Raw genomic sequence first — 26,838 nt, 5'->3', positions numbered from 1 at the left:
CAAAGATGTTTGTTTAAATACTCTTTGGCTGCAATACTAAGTGGAAAATACGTAGAAGATTTAACTCCTTAGGACTCTTTGAAAATTACATGGAAAAACAAAGATAAAATCTGGGACAAATTCTGCATAACTCCCTAATAGGGAGAAAAAGATAGAGAAACACACATGTGCATGCATGTACACACACACACACACACACACACACACACTCTTTCCTTCTCCCTCTCTCACTTCCTCACTCACTAGGCAGCAGAAAGAGCCTATGCTCACTTCCTAAAGCCATACAGGTATATGTAACCTACCATGTTTCATGATCTTCAAATAGGAGGACATTTCTCTTCTCCCCAACCTTATTCACAATTTCTTTCCCAAAACAAGCCACAGTATCCAAGGCAAATAGTGGATGAATGGATGTCAGGTTCTCTAACCTGCCTATTGACCCTAGCAAAAATCATTTCTGCATAAATCTCTGGTCAGGAGGTATAAGGAAAGGCATTCATAACTTCACCCAGACTCAGTTTTTCAAAGATCCCCAAAGCCTTCAGGATTCACCCCATTTCTTCTCAGAGGCAGGAGGGCAAGGAAAGGCCAGAAGGGGAAGGGGTACACATTAGGGGTGAGGGAAATGATGGGAGAGGGACTTTTATTTTCTTTACAGAAACATTTGCTTTTTAAAAACAAACGGTGACTTTCCTCCCCCACCCCTTATCATCACCCCAATAGTTCTATTCTGAAAAGGAGGGAAACATAGTTAGGTCAGGAAATTCTTCGTTGTTGTAGCTGTTGCTCTGGTCTCCCAGCATGGACAGCATCTCCTGGAAGACCTCAGGTGGGCCAGGTTGCCATGCTGATAGCTGTTGCTCTCTAGAACTTGAGCGATGATGAGAATGCTGGCCCTGACCCTGTGGCCAGACTTACACCCTCTGCTGTCTGTGTCTGGAATTGTCCTGTAGTCTGTCCAGTCTCAGGAGCAAAGTTGGATCCATGATTGGTGGGACTAGGGGAGGCAGCAGCACCAGGTGACACAGTTGAAGCACCAGGGAGGGACATGGGGCTGAAGGAGGATGGAATCTGAAAGCTTCCCATACCAAACTGGGAAGAACGAGTCTTGGCTGTAGCCTGAGTAGCCATCTGCTGGGCAGAGAAGTCTGGGCGGGTGCTAGGGGTTCAAGTTGGGGCTCCTTGGGGTGAGTTGGAGTGGTGGGAAATCTGGGCCAACATCTGCCCTGCAGAAGCTGATGGCTGGACGATGGTTACAGGAGAGGCCAGACCACTATTTCTGAAATTCTCTGCCGGCCGGGGGAGGGGGGGTAGGAGGGAATGTATTGTCCTGTGAGAATAGCTGTTGGATGGAAGGGACAGTGCTGGAGGAGATGCCTTTACTCTGATCTGCATTGATGTTGGAGTAGATTTCTGAAAATCTTGGATCTCTATCCTTGGCAAACAGACCATCTGACTTTCCAAGGGGCTTACTGTGTTCTGGCCCTGTGGTTATTACAGGCTGAACAGAAACCTGGGAATGATTGTAGCCAGCCAATCTATCCCTTCCTGATACCACATCCAATTCTGTTTGGTGTTGATGCTTCCTGGATGCCAACTGCCCTGAGCCCATCTCTAAGGGTAAATTAGCCATGGGACCTAGCTGTGGTCTCTGGATTGTGTTGGACAGTGTAGGCCTTGGTTGATGGCTGGAGTTCTTCACATTGGTGTTGGTACAGATGATGTACTCAATTTCATCTGAGTAAGGGTTCTGGAAAGTAAAGGAGCTGGTTCTCATCCAGAGCCATTCCTGGTTCTTAGACCGGAACCGGAACATGACAGATAGCACTTGGCCTTTTAACTTCACCACCTGTTACAAGCTGTCTCTTAGAAGCTGTTGGTATTCAGGATGACATAATTCTACAATATTATTTCCTAAGAGTTCCTGTGGTTGGTAGCCAACAGTAGCCACACAGCGGTGTTCCACAAAAGTGAATATCCCCTCAATGTTGTGCCGCGAGATGAACTCTGTTGGTTGACAAATGTTAGTCATGTCTGTACAGTTGGGAGAACTGGTTACCTGTAGTCTGCCAATGGCCACTAGGCAAAATTTGCTCCCCTGGCCAGACTCTGGATCATCATCTGGGAGGGAGACACCTGCTGGGGACCAGGCCTTGATATAGGCTGTGCAGTGGACCACCACAAAATGAGGTTCCCCATCCTTCACAGAGCCAAGTCCATTCCTGCATCTGTTCCTCACAAAGCTCAGTCTATTCATGGAGACTTGGGTCCACAGAGCTATTGCCACACCTCCTACGGCAAATAAATGATCTCCTTGAGCCCATACACATCTTCATGGAAGACTGTTGGCCTTCCTTTTTCACTGTTCCAGTCTTCAGGTCTGGAAGGATATGCCCTGTCAGGTCATTTTCTGAAGTGGAAAGCTGATCATGAAGTTTGTCCACATCATCTGGATGCACCTGATCATAGAGTGTGCTACCAAACCATTCAGACTGGTTCAAAACAGGGGTCACTGAGTCAGAGATGTAAACTACCCGACCTATCTCACATGAGACAATAAACAGAAAGCCATCCGCTGCCTCCAAGATCAAAGGTTTGAGTTCCTGATCAGCGAGGAACGAAGGCTTGTAGGTGCCATCAGTGGATGTATTCCCAGTTCCTCACAAGGAATTTATGTGAGAGACTGCCATGGGTAAGATGGTTAGGTTGTCTGGTTTTTGAGCCAGGGCACTACAGGTGGGCACCATGTCTGACAGTTCTGTAATGTAGGCTGTCATCTTGTTCCGTTGCCCCTGTTCAATTTCACTGTAATTTTCCCTGGTGAGTCTTTCTTTATCTGCAAAGCTCTGCTCATCATCCAACCTGGCAAGTCACTCCTTATCATTAGACATCTGATCATCATCACACCTCAAAAATTTACCTTCTCCATCATCATCAAAATCCAACCCTGGTCACCACTTAATAGCCCTGTGGACAATGGCTCCTCCACCTTGAATCCCAGCCCCAGGGTTTCCTGAGGCAATGGCTGGACCCAGTGATGGTACATCTGATGTCATTTCTGGGTAGCTCAGTTGGTTAAGCATCCGACTCTTGATCTCAGCTCAAGTCTTGATCTCACAGCTGTGAGTTCAAGCCCCACGTTGGGCTCTGCACTGGTTGTAAAGTTGGGGTTAGCAGCAGCCGCAGCCTTGGCCGCAGATACCACTACCGACGCAACCCCCCCCCCCAATGGGAGGAGCCACCGCCACCGAACAGGGGGAAGGGGGAGGGGAGAGCCACTCCCCAAACGCGGTACCCTACAGCCACCACCGCTACCACGGAATCCAAGATGGATAATGTGTTATTTAAAAGATTCTCTTTTGGTATTCTACAGAACCCTTCCCTCTTTTCCTCATTTCTTCCTTTCTCCTTCCTTCCTGTCTGCCTGCCTGCCTGCCACTTTTAGAGCACTGGAGGTCTGGAAGGCACAGATTTCTAAAAATTTCTAAATTGACACATAACATTGTGTAAATTTAAAGGGTACAACATGTTGACTTGTACATTTGTATATTGCAGTATGATTACCACTGTAGTTTAACCAACATTTCTATCACAGTTACATAATTATCAATTCTTTTATGTGGTGAGAATAATTAAATCTAGTCTCTTAGCAACTTTGAAGTTTATGATACAGTACTGTTGACTATAATCACTATGCTGTACATTAATTAGATCTCCAGAACTTACTTGCCCTCTGGTTGCAAGTTTGTACCCTCAAACATCTCCTCCACAATTGCCCCCCCCCCCCCCCCCCCCCCCCCCGTCCCTGGTAACCACCATTTTGCTCTGTTTCTATGTTTGGCTATTTTAGATTCTACATATAGGTAAGTTCATACAGTAATTTGCCTTTCTCCATCTGACTTATTTCATTAGCATAATGCCCTCAAGGTCCATCCTATTGTCACAAATAGCAGGATTTCCTTTTTCTCATGGCTGGATAATATTCCATTACACACACACACACACACACACACACACACACACACACACCATATCTTCTTTATCCATTGATGGACAATTAGGTTGTTTCATTTTTTTTTTTTTTTTCATACTTAAAAATAATTTTTATTCACCTTCTATAATTTAAAAACATTTTTTTTTAATTTTTTTTATTTTTTAATATATGAAATTTACTGTCAAATTGGTTTCCATACAACACCCAGTGCTCATCCCAAAAGGTGCCCTCCTCAATACCCATCACCCACCCTGTCCTCCCTCCCACCCTGCCCTCCCTCCCACCCCCCATCAACCCTCAGTTTGTTCTCAGTTTTTTAACAGTCTCTAATGCTTTGGCTCTCTCCCACTCTAACCTCTTTTTTTTTTTTTTTTTTTCCTTCCCCTCCCCCATGGGTTTCTGTTATGTTTCTCAGGATCCACATAAGAGTGAAACCATATGGTATCTGTCTTTCTCTGTATGGCTTATTTCACTTAGCATCACACTCTCCAGTTCCATCCATGTTGCTACAAAAGGCCATATTTCATTTTTTCTCATTGCCACGTAGTATTCCATTGTGTATATAAACCACAGTTTCTTTATCCATTCATCAGTTGATGGACATTTAGGCTCTTTCCATAATTTGGCTATTGTTGAGAGTGCCGCTATAAACATTGGGGTACAGGTGCCCCTATGCATCAGTACTCCTTTATCCCTTGGATAAATTCCTAGCAGTGCTATTGCTGGGTCATAGGGTAGGTCTCTTTTTAATTTTCTGAGGAACCTCCACACTGCTTTCCAGAGCGGCTGCACCAATTTGCATTCCCACCAACAGTGCAAGAGGGTTCCTGTTTCTCCACATAATTAGGTTGTTTCAATATTTTGGCTATTGTGAATAATGCTACAATGAACATGGGGGTGCGAATATCTTTTTGAGTCCTGTTTTTATTTCATTTGCAAGTAAAGGAAACAGACATACCTAATGTGGTATTTTCATCCTGTGGTGAAAATAATTTCCATTTGATGATGTGTGACCATAGAGCAGTCATTTTGGAAGAATGTTAAAAGGAAGTTGTGGGAAACTTCAAACAGAACATGTTTTTCTAAACTCTATTTCAATTTTTAGGATATAGTCACATGAAAAAATAGTGTTTGGTAACATCCTAATTCCCTAAATGGATCTGTGGAGTTGTAGCCACCTATTGTGATTCTCCAAAGCCAGAAGAGTTAACAACTGGCATATTTCTTTTACTGTGGTAGCTAAGCTTCTGTAGTTAGCAGAAATGTTTGTAGTATGCAATAGGAATTTGTACCTTATGAACTTAGCCCTGAAAATCCAGTGACACAATTATTCTTATTTTCCTTTTTGAGGAGAAACCTAATCTGTCCTCCTAGGCAACACAGGATCAATTGGTGATTGGATATGTTTTGTATGATTGCGGACCGCTGCAGATGACACCTTTAAGCTCCAGGATCTATAATTTTGTGTAACATAAGTCATGCCAGAAAATTAACTCAGTCTTATGTGGGTAATACCTAGAAATAAAATATATGATTTGTTCATATGCATTCTCCTTAGGTCACACAGTACATGAGGGGCCTTTCAAAGGGAATATATCATATAAAAACCAGTAATGGTAAAATATCAGCAAGAACAAATAGCCAGGACTGACAAAATACACATAAGGGAAAAAAAAGTGGGCATTGGAGGCAGGGTACTAGGGCACAGTAGATTGCTTCCATCTGCTCACGTGCTATCTTCCAAAGCAGAGTGAGGGCCTGGGGTCGGGTGATGTTTGGGAGCATATAACACAATCCACCCCAGTCCATCCACTGGTCACAATGGTTGCCTCTGCACTCAAATATACAACTTCCCTACAAGATGCACTAAAGCTGTCACCCTATTCAGCCTCCTGGTCCAATCTGGGAGCTACAACCTTTGAGTAGGAATTCTCTGCCTCTCATTCACACTATGAACCAGTGTAAGATGGGGATGCCATACAACCCACTTCTCACCCTGGGAGGGCGCTGTGAGGAAGCACACAGGCTTACAGGGAACCTACACAGGTGGCATCAACTAATAGCCTCCCATTCCAGCATCCACCTCACACCTCAAGCCCCCATGTTCCGGCATCTACCTCTTACCTCACAACCCCCTGTTCCAGGATCCACCTCACATCTGCCAGTCCCTGTTCTAGCAGTCACATCTCACCACACAGCGTCCTATATCAGTATTCCCTCTCACCTCATAGCCCTCTGTTCCAGCTTCCATTTCTCACCTCACAGCTCCATGTTCCAGCTTCTACCTCTCACCTGACCAGCCCCTGTTCTACCATCTGTTTCTCACCTCACAGCCCAGTGTTCCAGCATCCACCTCTCACCTCACAGCCCTGTGTTCCAGTTTCCACTCCTCACCTCACAGCCCCATGTTCCAGCATCCACCTCTCACCTAACAGCCTTTGTTCCAGCATTCACCTCTCACCTCCCAGGCCTCTATATTCCAACATTCACCTCTAACCTCACAGCCTCATGTTCCAGAATCTTCATCTCACCTCACAGTCCTATGTCCAGAATTCATTTCTCCCCTCACAGCTTCTATGTTTTAGTATCTGCCTCACCCCTGTGTCCAAACCTCCAAGCTTATTAGGTACATTTTTGGCTTCTTGTTTGTCACAGGTGACCCTCTTATTAAATATTTTCTATCGTATCAGTTGAGTTGCGATTTTCCCTCACCTTGTATATTAGTATTTTTTATGGACTACTGCCCATTCTATAAAGCCTTGCTACCTATTTTAGATTTTAGGTTTTTGTATCTGGAGTGTCATACTTTGGGGCCAATTTCCAAATTAGTCAGAATTTTCTATGTCCACAGCCATCCAAACATCCCAGTGACTTAACCTGTTGCTTTCTGCTCTGCTGGGATCTGATGACAGGACTGTTGTCTGCACAGAACCTCTGAAGCTCTGTTCAGATTGGCATTTGTTATGCTGTTCTGAATAATAGTAATTCTATATAGCCACACTTTTGGTTTCATGGAGGAAAACTTTATTAATAATAAGGGAAGAAAATATAAGGAATTAAACAATTATGATAAACATAAAGAGGGAGAGAAGTACAGAGAAGAGCAAAGAAGGCTCATACATCAAATTGGGTACTCACAACATCCAACTTTCTGTCTGGGGAAGCCCCTCAAAGAACAGCCAAGGTGGAGTCTTGATTGAGGGTGCTAGGTGGAACATCCTCCCCTCAGGTGAGACTTCCAACTAACTATTCCCGCCAAGGCAATATGTATACTACCCATGTGTTATTTATGGTTAGTCATTAAGTTTGCCTTAGTGCATACCCAAGCAAGCTGGGGCTAGGACACTTTTCTCTGTTTCTCTTATCATATCTCACAATCTTTGGAGTCTATACATCTGCATATTTCTCTTCCCTCCCTGATCCATTCCAGGGGGTCAGCCTGGTCTGGCTCAAGGACGTGATGCATGTTAATCCCTCTTGGCATCAGGAACAGAAGGGCCAGTTCTGATCCTAAGGCAAGATATGGAGTACAAACCAACTAAGCCCTCCATGATTGTGTGTGTGTGGCTCTGGGCAGAAATGCATGACAAATCACACAAACAACTTCTAAACGAACACATGCCTGCTTGTGTGGCCTCAGTGGACTAGCAGGACTAGACATTGGCTCCCAGATAACCTGCAGCCACTCCCAGGGTACATGTTCTTTTGCCTGTTCTTTCTGGTTGCCTCTTGAGAGGGAAAGCCCAGTAGCAATTAGGTTTTGGAAACATTGCAGAAAGGTATATGTGTGTGTATGTTTAACCAGCATTTTCCATGCCTATTGTGTCACAGGGTTTTATGTTGAGCTAGGATTATCAACACATCAAGGAACTCAGGATCTTTGGAACACACTTAACATTCCATCCATTTTCCATGTCATGTGAGACTCAGTAGAGAAATGGCTGAAAGTGCTGCTAGTGAGAAGGGAGCCGGTGGTGGCATGTAGGGTGAGAGGTTGTGGCTTTGGTGCCAAGTGACTAAGGATCATTCAAGCCCAATGTAGTCAGTCTGAGGATAGGGTTAGGCTGAAGGCAGAGAACACTGATTCAAAGTGAGGATAATGTTTCGATTCCAAAGCACTGGTTCTAATGAAAACCTGGGTCATTTGATAGTGTTCACTTTCTGTGTGTGTGTGTCTCTCTCTATTCTTTGCTCCCTCTCTCTTATCTTTTTCTTCTCATTCTTCTTCCTCTTTTCTTCCTTCTTGCACTAGTGTAAGGCTACATTGTCATAATAGCAGAATATGTAGTATTTTTTTATGTAACAAAATAACTGGCATAACTGAATATAATTGATTTAAGCCCTTAACTATATCATAAGGAATGCAATTAAAGTAGAACTTTATCATCACCCATGCAATCTACTTCATAAGACATTGAAAGTGGTTACCCACATTAACAGAGGTTCTGTGATTGGCATGACACCTGTCAAGGTGGTTGGAACCTACATTGCCCAGAATAGTTTATAAACATTTTGAAACAACTTTGCCTGTATTATTTGTAAAAATAATAGTTAAAAAGGCATTGCATCACGTAAAAGTGATCTCTGTGAGCATTGTTGAGAAAACTTGCATTTCAATGTGGATTTTGAGCTTAATTTTAGATTTCTGTAGTATATCACACATAAAAGACAAAATATAGAGATATATTCTTGCTTGTGAGAGCTGTTTCTAAGTGATTTGCAATCTCTGAGCAGAATGCATTTAGGTGCAGACTTCATGAAATTATGTACAGTGCTTTAATTTATTATCTTTCATGAAGATTTCAGTGATTTTAAAGTCAAGTGCATTAAAAACCATTTTTGACCAATTAGAAAAATGGTCTATGTATTGCTTTTCCTAAAACTAGAAAAAACAAGACAAATGAAACCTACCTTGGAATGGTAGTGAGAAGGAAAAGAACTTTGCATCTTGGCAACGTGCCTCATTATATTAAACAAGAGTCAGGGAAATTAACATACACCCAAATAGGCTGCTTAGAACTTACTTAAGGCTCCATGCTGTTTTGAAGTTTGTTGATCTGCAACATTTTCCTTTAATTCGTTCTTGCTGTTCTTTACTCTTTCTCATACACACACATACAAAGCAAAAAAAAAATGTGCATTTTTTGGGCAAGTAGTTGGTTTGTTTTAAATGAAAAATGATGAGATAACCCAGACCCCTCCTGAGCATGACCCAATTGCCTTGCCCTGACTGCTGGCACATCCTCTCCTTTCCTTCTGCCTCTGACACTGCAAAAGGGGTTGCCTTTTGGCCCTGGACGCCTATTCAGGCCTGAATCTTCCTCTTTCTCTGGGTGTCTTGTGTCCTGACTGTGTCATACCTTCAGGCCTCTCTGTCCCAGGACCTCAATCACTCTGTTTACTAAATACTCATTTCTTGTTTACAGGGACTGGGCACACCAGTCTCTGTATTTACTGAGTCCTCAATGCCAGGAGCAGTGACCAGTGAATGCACTGTTGTTGCTGTGCTATTTTTCAATTAAAATGAGCATTGTGTGAATGCTCCTTATATTTTGATGGCATTAATTTCAATGTTCCAGATTTAGGAAGATATTGCCATGGAATTCTGGAATGAGAAGGGTCTTTGGGGTCATCAGATTTGACCCCATATATTCTTATTCTTTCTTTTTTTTTTTTTTACTGTAAGTGCTATGCTAAATAGGATCCTAAGTTCTATCCTCGATTTAAATTTTGAAATGACTTGGAGGAGAGAAGCAATGACTTTTTTAAATTAAAGTTTTAATTTTGACATAACTACATATTCACATATAGTTGAAACAAAGAAATACAGTGATTTCCTGCACTCTTTATCCACTTTCTCCCAAGGGTAATGTGTTGCAAATTGTGGGGGTGGGAAAAATTTCCCTTCTTCCCTCCTATGTGCTTTGTCTGGTCTGGGAACCCTAAAGTTTCCCAGAGCCAATTCCAAAATGGTGGTATCCCCCTAGCATCAGGCAATTCTCAGATACCAGCAGGGTGTCTGAGAACTTAACTCAATTTATGACAGTATCTACTCAGTGCTAGCACATCAGATTCCACAGGTTAAGTGTTCCATGCCCAACCCCAACTTCAGAAACCAGTCATAAGCCCCTGGCTTCTGACCAACTAGCAACAAATTAGAGATTCCAAAAACCTCCTCCTTAGGTTTGATTACTTGCTAGAATGGCTCACAGAATTCAGGGAAACACTTACTTATTTTTATTAGCTTATTAAAGAATGTGAAGAGATACATTGGGCAAGGTACCCAACAAAAGAGTTTCTGTTCTTATGGAGCATGGGACCGAGCTTGGTGGCATGTGGAAGTGTTTTGGTTCCCCAAGCATGGAAGATCTCTGAAAACAAGGACCAAAAAGCTATCATTTTGTGTTTTTATCGAGGCTTCATTACATAGTCATGATTAAATAAGTCATTGGCCATTGGCCGATTCAGCCCCTCTCTAGAGGTTGGGGAGTGGGGCTAACAGTTTTAATTCTCTAATCACATGGCTGGTCCTCCTGGCAACCAGCCACTGCCCTTGGGTGGGGTCCAAAAGTCAACTTCATTAATGACACGACACCCATTTCATTCCTCCCTTCCTTCCTTCCTTCCTTCCTTCCTTCCTTCCTTCCTTCCTTTTTCCTTCCTTTCCATTTAAATTTTTTGTTTAAATTCCAGTTAGTTAACATACAGAGTAATATTAATTTCAGGTGTACAATATAGTGATTCAACACTTCCATACAACACCTGGTGCTCATCACAACAAATGCACTCCCTTTTTAAGTTTTTATTTAAATTCTGGTTACTTAACATACAGTGTAATATTAGTTTCAGGTGTACAATTTAGTGATTCAGCTCATCCATGCAACACCTGGTGCTCATAAACATAAGTGCACTCCTTAATCCAGTTTGACTTTCATAGGTCTGAAATTTTTTTTTTAAAATTTTTAACGTTTGTTTATTTTTGAGACAGAGAGAGACAGAGCATGAACAGGGGAGGGGCAGAGAGAGAGGGAGACACAGAATCTGAAACAGGCTCCAGGCTCTGAGCTGTCAGCACAGAGCCCGACGTGGGGCTCGAACTCCCGGACCACGAGATCATGACCTGAGCCGAAGTCGGACACGTAACCGACCAAGCCACCCAGGCGCCCCGGTCTGAAATGTTTTTAAGAACTGTAGATGAAGACTAGATATAGCTTGGAAATAAATGTTGGTCATCTGAGTGACAAAAAATATTTTTTTAATCAGTCATTAGATCACTATGTCATTGTATCAGTTGGTTTGATAATTAAGTTGACAGAAGATAGATTAATAGGAGAAAAAAAACTAATTTTGTACATGTAGGAGCCCCATAAAAACATGAGACTCAAAGATATGGCCAAAGAAGGCAGCTTTTATATCTTTTAGACAAGAAAATAATAATTTTGTGAAGAATTGACAAGACAAAGGGATTGTCTACTACTTGGGTAGTAAATTAGTGAAGTAACAAGTCTTGTTTATATAGCCTTTTCAGCCCTAAATTCCTGATGAGGATAGCTTCTATCCTAGTACAGGAAAAGTACCTTTCATATATGAGATTTATTTTTTCTTTTAAGGGGATCAACAAAAGGTTCAGAGTATCTTTCTTGCAACAGCTGTTTATTAAGTAACTTTGATTCAAAATAATCAATATGCCAAAATGGCATATTTTGGGTCTGACATATTCGGCTCCTCTTTACAAAACTGTAGTAGAATATCACAACCAGGACATTAACATTGTCACATTGAGGATACAGAACATTTCCATCCCCACAAGGATGCCTTATGTTTTCCTTTTGTACCCACACCCAATTCCTTCCATTTCTTATAACCCCCTTCTTACTGACAATTACTAATCTTCCCACCATTTCTATAATATTATCATTTCAAGAATGTCCAAATTGAGTCATACATTGAGTGACATTTTAGAATGGGTACTCAGTGTAATTCTGTTGGAGGTTCATCCAGGTTGTTGCATGTATCAGTGGTTTATACCTTTTCATTGCTGAGTAGGATTCCATAATGTAGATGTTCCATGGTTTGTTTAACCACTCAACTCTTTAAGGACATCTGGGTTATTTCCAGTTTGGGGCAGTTACAAATAAAGCTGTGATGATTATTCATGTACTGATTTTGTGTGAACACAGGTTTTCATTTCTCTGGAATAAAATGCCCAGGATGGAATTGGTGGGTAGTAGGGTAGTTGCAACGTTTAGTTTTTTGGACCATTTTACATTCCCACCAGCAATGTGTGAATGAGCCAGTCTCTGCATCTTCACCGGTATTTGGTGTTGTTTCTACTTTTATTTTAGCCATTCTCCTAGGTGTGCTGGGAAGTCTCATTGTTTCTAGCCCTAAAGCCCCTTCAGGACTCTGTGGGAGAAATATCTGCCTGCCCTTTTTTCTCCCTCCAACTTGTTCTGAGGTACAGACCCATGGCTGTGTTTCGTTCCCCCACAGGTGGATTATGAACTCTGTGAGGGGCACTGCTGGATTTAGTTTCCTGGCCATTCCCTGAGCACAGTTGTCTGTCACTGCCTTGACATTGTGCCTTGACTGTTACATGAATAGGAAACGCTTGCTCACATTTTGGAGGCACTGGCCTCCTCAAGGGGTCATGTGAGGAGGTGGGGTGGTTTTTGCTTCAAGAGTCCCTGGCTGGTGGGCAGAGGGGCTCTCTGCCATGTCCTGGGCCCTGAGTATCCATCTGTGCTGAGGGAAGAAGGGCCTGCCATGTCCTATGACTGGGTCCAAAGCCTGAGGCTCCAGGTGATCTATCCTTCAAAATCAAGGTGAAGATATTCATACCCACTGTGCTTTGCTGGGCATACCAGGTGCACTGGAGCCCACATTGCAAAGTGGTGTCAAGTAGCACTGGCCTGCCCTTTGAAATATTTCTGTCATGCAGGCTCTTGCACTCTGGGCCTAGGATGGGAGGGGCAGCCCTGATGATCTCTGAAATGTCTTCTGGGCTATTCTTCTACTGTGTTGGACAGTAGGTTTTGGCTTTTGTTTAGATGGCTGACTAATCTCCCCACTGTCTTGATGAATAACTCCTAGCTTCCCATTGTGATGTCAGATCCAAACTGATGTCTTTATGAAATTTGGCCATATGCTTTGTGTATTCTCTTGAAGCTTTCTCATTTCTTTTAGTTTGGATAGGCTGAGATTCCAAATTTTAAAGTTTGGCTTCCTTTTTAATTAACTGTTCCATCTTTAAGTCACTTCTCACTTCTCTCATTTTACTCAAAGCTGCTCCTGCAACCCTTTGCTTAGAAGACTCATCAACCAGTTAGCCAATTTCATCCCTTACAGGTTCTACCTCTCACAACTAGGATACAAACACAATTCAACTAAGTCCTTGGCCAGTTTATAACAAGAATTTCCTTTTCTTCATTTTCCAATAACATGTTCCTCATTCTGTCTGAGACTTCCTCAGAATGGCCTTTACCATCAATAGTTCCACCAACATTTTATTCTCAACCACTTAGGTATTCTCTCTGAAGACTGAGACTTCTCCTCAGATGACTCTCCTACTTCTGAGCCCTTGCCAGAATTGTTTTTAATGGTCTATTCACAGCAATTAAGGCTTTTCCTAGTGTGCCTCTCCAGAGTCTTCCGCTCTCCACCCATTACCTAGTTCCAAAGCTGCTTCCATATTTTTAGGTATTATAGCAGCACCCTCACTTCTCAGTTTCTTAGGGCTGCTATAACAAAATGCAACAAACTGGGTGGCTTATAAATGACAGGCATTTATTTCACAGATTTGGAGGCTGGAAGTGCAAGTGCCAGCCTGATCAGATGAGGGCCCTCTTTTAGGTTTCAGACTTCTCATTGTATCATCATGTGATGGAAGGGTCAAGAGATCTCTCTGTATCCTCTTTTATAAGGGCACTAATCCCATTCTGAGGATTCCACCCTCATGACCTCATGACCTCCCAAAAGCCCACCCTCTAATACTATCACTTCAGGTATATGAATTTTGGGAGGACACAAGCATTCAGACCACAGCAGCAACCATTAGCATGGTACAATTTTATTTTTTAATTTAATTTTTTATTTTTAAAATTTACATCCAAATTAGTTAGCATATAGTGCAACAGTGATTTCAGGAGTAGATTCCTTAGTGCCCCTTACCCATTTAGCCCATCCCCTTTCCCACAACCCCTCCAGTAACCCTGTTTTTTGTCCATATTTATGAGTCTCTTCTGTTTTGTCCCACTCCCTGTTTTTATATTATTTTTATTTCCCTTCCCTTATTTTCATCTCTTTTGTCTCTTAAAGTTCTCATATGAGTGAAGTCATATGATTTTTGTCTTTCTCTGACTGACTAATTTCACTTAGCATAATAGCCTCCAGTTCCATCCATGTAGTTGCAAATGGCAAGATTTCATTCTGATTGCTGAGTAATACTCCGTTGTATACATATACCACATTTTCTTTATCTATTCATCCATCGATGGACATTTGGGCTCTTTCCATACTTTGGCTATTGTTGATAGTGCTGCTATAAACATGGGGGTGCAGTGTCCCTTCAAAACAGCATACCTGTATCCCTTGGACAAATGCCTAGTAGTGCAATTGCTGGGTCGTAGGGTAGCTCTATTGTTAATTTTTTGAGGAACCTCCATACTGTTTCCAGAGTGGCTGCACCAGCGTGCATTCCCACCAGCAATGCAAAAGAGATCCTCTTTCTCTGCATCCTTGCCAACATCTGTTGTTGCCCGAGTTGTTAATGTTAGCCATTCTGACAGGTGTCAGGTGGTATCTCATTGTGGTTTTGATTTGTATTTCCCTGATGAGGAGTGATGTTGAGCATTTTTTCATGTGTCGATTGGCCATCTGGATGTCTTCTTTGGAGAAGTGTCTATTCATGTCTTTTTCCCATTTCTTCACAGGGTTCTTTTTTTTTTTGGGTGTTGAATTTGATAAGTTCTTTATAGATTTTGGATACTAACCCTTTATCTGATATGTCGTTTACAAATATCTTTTCCCATTCCCTTGGTTGCTTTTTCCTTTTGCTGATTGTTTCCTTTGCTGTGCAGAAGCTTTTTATTTTGATGAGGTCCCAGTAGTTCATTTTTGCTTTCGTTTTCCTTGCCTCCAGAGACGTGTTGAGTAAGAAGTTGCTGTGGCCAAGATCAAAGAGGTTTTTGCCTGCTTTCTCCTCAAGGATTTTGATGGCTTCCTGTCTTACACTGAGATCTTTCATCCATTTTCCATGGTATAAGAAAGTGGTCCAGGTTCATTCTTCTGTATGTCACTGTCCAGTTTTCCCAGCACCACTTGCTGAAGAGACGGTCTTTATTCCATTGGGTGTTCTTTCCTGCTTTGTCAAAGATCAGTTGGCCATACATTTGTGGGTCCCTTTCTGGGTTCTCTATTCTGTTCCATTGATCTGAGTGTCTGTTCTTGTGCCAGTACCATACTGTCTTGACGATTACAGCTTTGTAGTATAGCTTGAATTCTGGGATTGTGATGCCTCCTGCTTTGGTTTTCTTTTTCAAGATTGCTTTGGCTATTTGGGGTCTTTTCTGCTTCCATACAAATTTTAGGATTATTTGTTCTAGTCTGTGAAGAATGCTGGTGTTATTTTGATAGGGATTGCATTGAATATGTAGATTGCTTTGGGTAGTATCAACATTTTAGCAATATTTTTTCTTCGTATCCAGGAGAAGTGAAAAATCTATACGCTGAAAACCTAGAAAGCTTATGAAAGAAATTGAAGAAGACACAAAAAAATAGAAAAAGCATGATACAATTTTAGAATATTCATTTATCCCATAAAGATCCCTAGGGCCCATTTGGAGTCAGTCCTTATTTTTACCTCCAGCCACAGGCAACCCTGATCTTTCTGTATCTCTAAATCAACCTTTTCTGGACAGTTCATATAAATGGAATGACACAATGTAGTCTTTTATGTTTCACTTTTTCACTTTCCATAATGCATTTTGGGTTCATTCATAATATAGCATGTATCATTAGCTCCATGTTGTAGCATATACTACATTTTGTTTATCCACTCATCATGGATAGACATTTGGAATGTTTCCAGTTTTTTGCCTATTTTGAGTAATGTTGCTATAACATTTATGCTTTATGTGAAGTGTTAAAAAGATAAACTGAGGTATAGTACATTTTTAAGAAGTTTATTTGACCAAAAATCAGTTAGAATTGGGCAGTGCCAAACTGGAAGTGGTTTGAAGTACTCTATCAACAGGAGCTATGGGAAAGACTTTTACAGAGAAAATGGGGAAAGCAAAGTAAAAAAATGATTTGATTGGCTATAGCTGAAGCATCTGCCTTATTTGGGAAGCCTAGTTAGCTGTTTATGATCAGTTGTTCTTAGATTTTGATTTCTTTTTTTTTCAATGTTTAGTTATTTAGAGAGAGAGAGAGAGAGAGAGAGAGAGAGAAAGAGAGAGAGAGAGGCATGGGGTGGGGCAGAGAAAGAGGAGAGAGAGAATTCCAAGCAGGCTCTGCGCTGATATGGCAGAGTCCAGCAACGCAGGGCTCAATCTCATAAACTGTGAGATCATATTCTGAGCAGAAATCAAGAGTCAGATGCTAATCAACTGAGCCACCAGATGCCCTATAGATTTTGATCTTTTAGTCTTGAGGCATTTATTATAGGCTTAGATTTTGGTTTGCTTATGTAGGCTGCTAAGGCATTAGAACCACTTCTGTATTTAATGGTCTCATTTAGTTAATTTAATAGGACATATATTTTCATTTCTCTTAGGTAGATTCCTAAGAGAGGAATTTCTGGTCATATGGTAATTTATTATTTAACTTTTTAAGAAACTTCCAAACTTTTTCATGAGGGCTGCACCATTTTATATTCCCACCAGCAATATTTTATTTTATATTTTTTAATGCTTGTTTATTTTTGAGAGAGAGGGAGACAGAACATTAGTGGGGGAGGGGCAGAGAGAGAGGAAGACAGAATCTAAAGCAGGCTCCAGGATCTGAGCTATCAGTACGGAGCTGGACGTGGGGCTCGAACCCACAGACTGCAAGATCATGACCCGAGCTGAAGTTGGATGCTTAACTGACTATGCCACCCAGGCACCCCTCCCACCATCAATGTTTGAGGGTTCCAATTTCTCTGCATCTTTGCCTTTCTACGAAGATATTTTGTCTCAGAAATTCCATGTCCATTTGAATTATAATTAAATAGAAAACATACTTTCATGATTCAGTGGTAACACTGAACTCTCAGACTAAGCATTTGGCTATGTACCTTTGGTTTAATAACAGTGTCATTAATTGGGAAGAATTGATATATGTTGTGGAACTAATGGTCTACTTTCCTCAGGGTTATATGGTAAATAATTAATGACAATTTACTGCAGGTTTCCTTATAGAACATACGTTAGCCTTCTGCTTCTATTCCTGGGTCATCTAATTATTCAGGAAATGAAATTAGCTTTCATTAGAAGGCAGACTGGTGGTGTTTGTGTGTGTATTTGGGGTTTCCAGATTCTGAAATAAAAGGACCCCTGATTTATATGTATTTTTAATAGATATGGTATAAAATGGCATATAGAAATAACATTGATGGATGCTAATAGCAATATAGGCTTTTTGTACGTTTTAAAACCCTGTGGACTGGAATGCAATAATTTCCTATGTTCCTTTCCAGATTGTTCACAGAACACTGGCAGCCATGTTGGGTTCCCTTGCAGCATTAGCAGCGCTGGCTGTGATTGGAGACGTAAGTTGTAACATTTTGAGTCAATGGCTTACCACTCTATAGAATATAAGATTCAAAGATAGTCCAACAATTAGGCATTAGCTAGTGATTTTCATTCTTTTATATGCTATTTCCACATTTCTCCCTCAGGAACCATGTTGGAGGCATGAACCAACAAACCTTATCAACATTGATGATGTTTTTCATTTGACTTTCACACACATTTCTTATTTTGCATTTTAGCTGAGGAAAGGCTCATCGCTACGCAGTTGCTCAGGGCTGTGTAGCTGAGTGGTTAGATTTGGCTCTGGGTGCTGTCAGCCCTTGGGAACTAGAGGGGACCATCCTGCCTGGAGCAGAGAGGTGAGAAATGGTGAGGTTGGAGTTCTGTCTTGCAGACATCAGGAGGTCCCTGGAGATGCATGTTTGGGGGTGATGGTACCACATCAGGGTCTGCATGTGGCCTGTATGGCAGGAACATAGGAGTGAATGTAGAGAAGCAAAAGCAAGAGAGCCCAAGTGTCCACTGGAGATAGAGGCCTGCCATTGTTGAAGGAACAGTGCTGGAACTGAAGAAGGTGGTAGCACACAGAGCTGGATTTGAAAACAACTCCATATTTTTGTATCTTTTGGGTAAATACCTAGTAGTGCAATTGCTGGGTTATAGGGTAGTTAGTTCTATTTTTAACTTTTTGAGGAACCTCCATACTGTTTTCCAGAGTGGCTGCACCTGTTTGCATTCCCAGCAACAGCAAAATAAATGTCAGATAAAGACAAATGCCATATGATTTCATTCATATGTGGAATTTAAGAAACAAAACAGATGAACATATGGGGGAAGTGGAAAAAAAGAGGGGGGGGGACAAACCATAAGAGACTCTTAACAATAGAGAATAAACTGAGAGTTGATGGAACCAGGTGGGTGGGGGATAGTTGAGTGATGGGCATTAAGGAGGGCACCTTTTGGGATGGGCACTGAGGGTTGTATGTAAGTGATGAATCACTGAGTTCTGCTCCTGAAACCAATGTTACACTGTATGTTAACTAACTCGAATTTAAATAGAAATTTGAAAAGAAAAAAATAAAAATAAATCTATAGAATTTAAAGGATTTTTTCTTCAAAGTACTACTAAAGGCCATTTAGTTAGCCAAAGAATAATAACTGGTTTAAAAAACTATGTGGGGCTATGTTGTTATTCATTCATTCATTCATTCATTCATTCATTTTGGCTAGAGTTGGTATAAAAAAATACTAACCCTAAGGGTAAAATGTCCCATAATGCTAAAACTTATACATAAACCACTGTTATTTTTATTAACTGTTAAGGAGTAATGTAGTAGTAGCTATTTTGTTTTAGAAAACACTAATGCGGCACACATCTTGTGCTGCGGGTAGCTCCTTGGGCCACCATGCAGTCCTTTCCCAACAATGAGACTCTCAAAGTGCCCTCACTTCATACTCTGTGCTCCCAATTCCCCATGACCCCAGCCTTCCCTACTCTGCAGGGTTGTTAGAAGATGAAGTGAGAGTGGATTAACAACTGGTGAGTAGGACAAGTGTATCTTTCAATTATTGCCATCCTGGCCTCATGCTCCAATACCAAGGAAGGCATGTGGGAACTTCCCTGATCTCAAGGGCCAGTCCTGCATTTCAGGCTGCAGTTCTGGAGTTGGAGTTGCCAGGGACAGGGTTTAGGAAATTTGCTTTTCTTGTTACTAAGTGTATAAGCTTGACATTATGATGTCTTGGGTCATTGATGTTTCATTGATGTTTTTCATTGATGTTATACTCTAATTTTAAAAACAAGTGGATAGTATGATTTTTGACTCTGGTCAAATGAGTGGGCTTGCTATAAAGAGTGGCACGTTTTTTACAGCTATCACCAGAAGGATGATGCCTCAAATTAATTGGGAAATTTGTACTTTGATTGCAGAGACCCAGCCTGACCCATGTGGTGGAGTGGATTGATTTTGAGACCTTGGCCCTGCTATTTGGCATGGTAATTATAATCCTCTTAGTGGGACGGGGCTCCAAGCCTGCTGTAATCTGGGGCCTTCTCTTTTGCTGCCACTGCTGATAATACTTCATTATATTAAAGACATTGTACTGCTTGACAATTAGGGCTTGATTAAGAAGTGTTAGCGCAGGCCTAGCCAATTTCTCCTGTGGAGGAATGAAATGATTGGTGCTCTGGTTAGTTAGCTGGAGAATTACAGTCTTAGTCCTGTCTGATAGTTAAATAATATTGTCATTTAGATAACTTAGTAACATTTTTGAGTTGCTTCCCTTAAAATATACAATGGATTATCCCGAGTAAGTGAACCATGTAAGTTTTGGTGATTGGAAAAACACCTGTAATTAAATACATGGAAAATGAAAGAAATTGAACCTAAGTAATAGTTTGTGTGTCATAAACCAATTTAACTAGAATAAGTGAAATTTGATAAGATCCTGAATAGCAGTAGGAATGCCTCACATGTTCTTGAACAGACCCTACAATGGCTAAGTGGTCTGAAGGAGGGTTTTCCCTTTCTGGACAAAAGATCCACTCTGTGTAAAGCAGATTATTATGTATCTTCATTTTCCTGGCTAATATTTTATCCCCCCTGGTAGTCATAAGAGAGGGCCATACTACTCTAGGCTTCAATGTGACCCAAACTAGCTGCTTCCTCTCTGAGTGGAGTGTAAGGAGACAGGTCAGTGCTCTGAACTTAGCCTTTATAGAGAAGTTCATATTCTTGTTGGTCTTGAAAAGTATGTAGTAGAGTCTGGGCATCTGGAAGGAAGAAGGAAGACATACCAGATGTCTCATAAAAGAGGTTAAAAAAAACTTAAATGAATGATATATTAGTTTGCTGGCGCTGCCATAATAAAGTACTACAGACTGGTGGCTTCAACAACAGAAATTTATTTCCTCATACTTCTGCAGGCCAGATTTCTGAGACCAAGTCAGCAGTGCTGGTTCCTTTTGAGGCCTCTCTGCTTGACTTGTGGATGATCATCTTCTTCCTGTATCTTCACATGATCTTCCCTCTGTGTGTGTCTGTGTGCTTATCTCCTCTTCTTATAAGGATACCAGTCATATTAGATTAGGGCCTCACTTTAACTTATCCTGAGGTACTGGGGTTAGGATTTCAACATAGGAATTTGTGGAGGAAAGTGGCACAATTGAGCCCATAACACATGGTTTAATTTTTTTTTCTCAGTTGAAACCATTCAGCAAGCTCCTATGATTCTGGAACTTTGAAGGTGCAAAGATAGTTTATGTATCCAGGCTCCTGCCTTTTCCTCTTTATTTCATGGCAGTTAGCCACCCCATGGGGCCACTTAACCCTGGTCCCTGAATTTAAGTCTCTTTTGGGTAGTTTTGGCAGCAAATGTGTGGACCAGCTTCCCCACAATGATGGAAGACCACATAGGACCTACCCATTCAGTTCATGTGAAGCTTCTATTGGTGAGTGAAACACCACATTCTACAGACAGTAACAGGTGGCCATTTGGATTAGGATGAACATCGATGGTCATTATAGACAAGGTAGATATTTGTATTGAGTCTAAACTGACTTTTGGAAATTTTTGTTTTGTACTAAATATTTGAAGGATGATATTGGGCCTACTGTTTTCTAAGTACTTTAATTTACATAATTTTATTGAATTTTCACCACAGCCTTAACAAGGAATAAAACATTCAGAGGTGAGGTGAGGAAACTGAAGTACAGAGGATTGAATAATTTTTTTGCATAAGGTTAAACTACTTCTAAATGGAAGGATTAGTACTTGAACCTGTAGCTTTTCTCTCTAAATTCAACAAATGGTATATTGCCATCATAGGAGGTGGAATAAAGAATCTTCCAGAATCTTCTCTGGGTTCTGTGAACCCAGAGAATAATCATTTCAATGTAACTGATCTTATTTGTGTCTCTTGGTCAAATTGGTGACGGAAATCTGTCCCATTATTTTAGGAAACAAAATTTAACTCAGTTTAAAAATCTTAAAGTATTTAATTGTTGCTTGTGTGGACATTTAGGTGCAGAAGGCCACATTCCGGCTCATTTCCCTTCCTGCTTCTAGCTTTGTGTCTGTGAGCAAGTCATCTCCCATCTCTGCCCTGTGGTTTCCTCATCTATAAAACAGAGAGTAACGGTAACACCTGATGATTTTTGTGAAGATTAGGTGGAATGATAATTTACCTGGACAAAAATAGAGGTGCAAGCCTTATAGCAAGAGGCTCTATTCAGGAAGTTACTAAGTGGACTGCACTCAGCAAAAGAGCAAGAAGCTTGATGAAGTGGTAGCTTTCATGCAGAGGCCTTGTAACTGATCACTCTGATGTCCTTTCGGGATGGTACACTTCTAAAAGATTCCTCTTGTCTCCTTTTTCTGTTTGCCCCACAGATGATCTTAGTAGCCATATTTTCAGAAACTGGATTTTTTGATTATTGTGCTGTAAAGGTAGGTTTGATGTGGGATTTAATATTTATGTATTAATATTTATGTATTAATTCACTGTTATTTACCATTACATATTCAGTCAATAAAGCTACCACTTAAAGCAAGTATTTTAAAATTCCATCTTCCTTTACAAAATTATGGGTGTAAGGCTGGGTACAATTGCTGTCCTAAGTTAGGTGGCTCTGAGAAACACTTTGATCTTCTCAATAAACTGAAGGAGATCAAGGAAAAGAGTATTTGGGTTGAATGTTTGTGTAGCATTAGTTAAATTGGCAAGTTGAGAGCTTCATATCAAAAATTGTTTTGCATTTTAGAGCATCTAAATATTTCAAGTCATCAGCTTCTGATTACTTTACTTTGTGTTGAAATAATTTCAGTGATGACTTTCTAATTATTGAACATATAAACATTCACTTTTATAACTGGAATCCTGGGAAATCCGCCAGCAAGTTCTGACGGCCAGACTCTGCACTGGTGCTATGACTCAGGGTTGGTGAGAGGAGATCTTACCATGTTTTGCTAATGCAAAGGCTAGTGTTGTGCTTGATTTTCTTTTTTGAACTGGAAAGTTCTTCTAAAAGACTATTTACTCATCAAAGCCCTTTGCTTTGTCATTCTCTGAATGACAGAATTTTTGCCGTCTTTGTGTACCATCTTGCATCTTCAAATATCTGGTCTCTTCCTCTCAATGTCTTGGTACTGAAAATCCTTAAGATATAAGTCCCTTAGATAACCAACAATCAGCAGGCTTGAGGGTCATAGCCCAGGCTGTCTAACCAAAAGGAGATTGTAAGATACTGGATAATGTTAAAGGGATAGAGGGCAATCACCTTGTGACCAGTGAACCATCAAAGGGCACTGTGAAGAAGGAGAATCAGAGGGAAGGAGGGTAAATCATGGTGGATTCAGAATGTCCAGGTACAGGCCATCACTTCCTCATCTTAGCAAATTTAGGAACTCATTGGTCTAAGTTTTAATCCACCATGTTGTGGCTATTTGGATCACTGGCTCTTATAATCTGTAATGAAAAGTCACATCTATTCTTCAACCCCACTGATCCTGGCTTGTTCCTTTCTCTGTGTGTACATCTCAGACGTACCAGCTCTCTAGGGGAAGAGTGTGGGCCATGATCATCATGTTGTGTCTCATTGCCGCTGTCCTGTCTGCCTTCCTAGACAATGTTACCACATTGCTGCTTTTTACTCCTGTGACGATAAGGTATGTAGAGTGGCCCTGTATGGTGGTGTGTTCTGGTTGCTCAATCTAGTCCCCATGTTCCCTTTGCTGGTGTGCCCTGGTCCAGCCCATGCATCCTCCAGGACTGTGGTGCTCAGTGCTCATGGCTATGGCTATGGCTTTTGCTTGTGGCCATGGCTATGGCAGAAGCAGTGGCGGCCATAGAAATATACATGGAAGTCACCAGATGTAGGCTTTGCTGTCCAGGGGTGTGGGGCAGATGGGTTACAGGAGTTCTTATCCATTGAGATGGTCACAGGTGAAGCAGAGCAGTGTGGAAGCTCCTGCCAGATGGTCAGGGACATGTATCCAGGTGCTGGGGAAGTTGGAGCAGCCATCTTGCTCTCCTCAGGCTTGGAGGCTTATGGGACCTGGCCTGACAAGGCTCTGCAGGGTAACTTTGGGAAAGAGAAATTCAATTTGATTCCATTTCATTTCTTTAAATTAGGCATTTCATTAATTAGACATTTATTGAACATCAGAGGCCATTTGTCTTGAATCTCTTGAAGCTTGAGCTTCAGTCCTGGTCATTATGCAGGCCACTTGTAAGGCCATGGAACTATACTTTTATCTAGACTTTATGTTATTTACTTTGAAGATGGTTCCCCAGCATATCATGGCCCTTCCGTGCTTGGACCCACCATGTCCTGGTACTTGGTTGTAGGGAAACACATACTCCCTGAGTGTTCATGGGAGGAAGGTAGGTAGTGAAGGGTGCCAGACAAGTCACCTCAGCTCCACTGATCTGGATGGTAGCATCAAAAGGACTAACCTAAGCTAGTGTTTTAAGGATTCTGTTAGATAGGAGACCCTCTTAGACATGAGGCACGAGACACAGCAAGTTCAAGTGTGTTCTGGTTGCTTAATCTAGTACCCATGTTCCCTTTGCTGATGTGACCAAAAAGTTCAAAGTGACCAAAAAGGGGCTACTTCCAAGGCTCAGAAGTAAATCTAGGTGATGCCTTTGGAATTTGAAGAATGGTGTCTCTCAGAGGTGGAGTGAATTGGAGTGGGGGATAAGGGGAGGAGAAATAAGGGTGGAGAAGAGCAGAGAACAGGCAGCGTCCCCACAGGTGCAGTCTGAAGTGTTGAGAGTTGGTTGTTGAGAGTTGGTCTCTTGCCCAAGCTCCTGCAAGCTTGGCTGCATTGTCATGCCCCACATGCAGACAGGGATTTAACCTTCCTGTGCAGGGGTGTGTGGCACTTCCTAGTATGTGGGGTTCTCCTGAGGGCAAATGAAGGCTGGAACAAATGTGGCTCAAGGGTGCTGTAATCTGTAACATGCACTACTAATGGCAGACACCAAACTCTGCCTCTAGGACACCTCAAGGGCAAGAGGCAGGGGACCTTCACCCCCTTCAACCAAGGTGACTCTGCTGCTGTCACTGGTTTAAAAGCCATACTATCACCTATGCACCAGGTCCCAGAATATCATTGTGCTCTCTGATGACAGTTCCAATGAGAGCAGGCTTCCATGGGGTACCCATATTCCTGGCATTCCTGGACAGTCTAGAAAGCTGAGGGTTTTCTCAGCCTTGGTAGGATTTGTTTATATCCTCACTACTACAGCAACCAGCTTTGTAATTTTCTGTGAGTAGCAATTCTTTGTCTAAAAGTTACAGCTTTCAAGATTTAAGTGTTAGTGTATTCATATTCACTATATATATTACCATATTCTTCATGACTTTATAAGCTTAATCATGTTCTTCTGCCTTTGTCTGGAGGAGCATAGTCTTCACAGTTAAACAGCTTGGTCCATTTAGATAGGATGCCATCTCTGTGCTTTCTCTACCATTGTTGATTCACGTACACTAATTATTTTCTTGCTTGAGGCAGATCCTGGAAACTTCCTCAGCTGAGTGCTACTGCTGCTGCTGATTGGGGTATAATCCTGTTTTTGGATTCATTCATTCATTCATTCATTCATTCATTCATCCCCAGACACCTTTCCCTCTTCAGTTTCCACATGGCTCTGTAGGCTGATCCCCTTCAGATGTACTGTTAGTTTCTCTCTGACCTGGGAGATGAAGGGAAGGACCCTTGAGTGCAGCAGCCTGGTAGCCCAAGGCCTGGTTTCTATATGGAAGTAGACAGTATGGATTGGCAGGCGTGGTGGGCCATGATGTGTTTCCCAAACCTTCTTTAGAGCAACATCTTTCTTTCTTTCTTTCTTTCTTTCTTTCTTTCTTTCTTTCTTTCTTTCTTTCTCTCTAATTTTTTTTTGAGAGAAAGCATGTGTGAGAGAGCACACAAGTGAGGGAGGGGCAGAGGGAGAGGGAGGGACAGAATCTCAAGTAGGCTCCACACTCAGTGGAGCAGGGCTCCATCTCGTGACTGTGAGAGATCACGACCTGAACCAAAATCAAGAGTCAGAGGCTTAACTGACTGAGCCACCCAGGAATCCCAACATTTTTCAACTTTGGGCTCATTGTATCCACATTGGGAGCCTGTAGACTTCTGCTGCCCAGGCCCACTCCCAGGGATTAGTCTGTCATGGGCCGGGCAGCAGGACTTTCAAAGGTTCCCAGACAAATCTTATGTGCAGTCAAGATAGGGAACCACAGCTGTAGAGTGTGTGCTCCTTCTCTAAGGAAGAAGTCTATGGATAGTATTTAGAGGGGAGGGGCAAGAAGATAGCATCTGAGAAAGGGAAGGTGGGTAATGAATTACGTTGGTAGACTTGGTGTAAGCTACTGAGTTGTGGTGCTGTCTGCTCTGCCCCACCCCTGACTCAGAAGGGTCTGGTGGCCAGCAGACTTGTGTCAGGGCCTGCACACAAGGGACTGTGCTCCCTCCAGATCTGTGGGGGGTTGATGAGGGTACATTTTCACACTGATGTGAAACCAACCACAGGTGGGTGGTTGGTTGACTTTCAAAGAAATGCAATTCTGAGGGTCAACTGTAGCTCTGTAAACATTGTCTTTGTTCATCCTCCAGCATTGTACTTCTTATAGGTGTGTGTGTGTGTGTGTGTGTGTGTGTGTGTGTGTGTGTGTGTGTGTGTGGTGTGCCTCCCTTATACAAACAAGTGCATTAAAAATATTTAGATTGTACAATTGAAGAACATGGCTACTTTTATTTTCCTCCATTTGTGACAGATTGTGTGAGGTGCTCAACCTTGATCCAAGACAAGTCCTCATTGCAGAAGTGATCTTCACAAATATTGGAGGAGCTGCCACTGCCATTGGGGACCCACCAAACGTCATTATTGTTTCCAACCAGGAGTTGAGGAAGATGGTATGTACAGTGTAATAGGGTTGCTTTCAATAAATATAGGTCCCAACTTACCTGCCCATTTGGCATTCTACCCAATGTGGAAGACTTTATTAGAAATTAAGCTCTTCTATGTCACTTCTTCATATTAAGTGTTATTGGTTATCTTGAGAGGGGAGATTAGGTGACTGATCCTCCAGTGTAGAGTGAAGT

The 26,838-nt window shown here is 41.7% G+C and overlaps 1 protein-coding gene and 1 pseudogene across 1 annotated transcript in view; one reads left to right on the top strand and one right to left on the bottom strand.

The window, feature by feature from the left end:
* The window catches only part of OCA2 (OCA2 melanosomal transmembrane protein), a 473,528-nt gene that overhangs the window by 114,640 nt on the left and 332,050 nt on the right, over positions 1 to 26,838 (top strand). Inside the window, exons 9-13 of the mRNA XM_042941271.1 lie at positions 17,673 to 17,744; positions 19,658 to 19,723; positions 22,120 to 22,176; positions 23,270 to 23,394; positions 26,511 to 26,649. Coding sequence (XP_042797205.1) covers positions 17,673 to 17,744; positions 19,658 to 19,723; positions 22,120 to 22,176; positions 23,270 to 23,394; positions 26,511 to 26,649 — 459 coding nt within the window. The remainder of the gene's footprint in view (positions 1 to 17,672; positions 17,745 to 19,657; positions 19,724 to 22,119; positions 22,177 to 23,269; positions 23,395 to 26,510; positions 26,650 to 26,838) is intronic.
* LOC122221732 lies at positions 516 to 3,061 on the bottom strand (annotated as a pseudogene).

Source organism: Panthera leo, chromosome B3 (genome assembly GCF_018350215.1).
Source record: "Panthera leo isolate Ple1 chromosome B3, P.leo_Ple1_pat1.1, whole genome shotgun sequence".
Taxonomy (NCBI): Eukaryota; Metazoa; Chordata; class Mammalia; order Carnivora; family Felidae; genus Panthera; species Panthera leo.
Note: the sequence above shows the minus strand (reverse complement) of the source record. Positions and strands in the feature narration are given on the sequence as shown.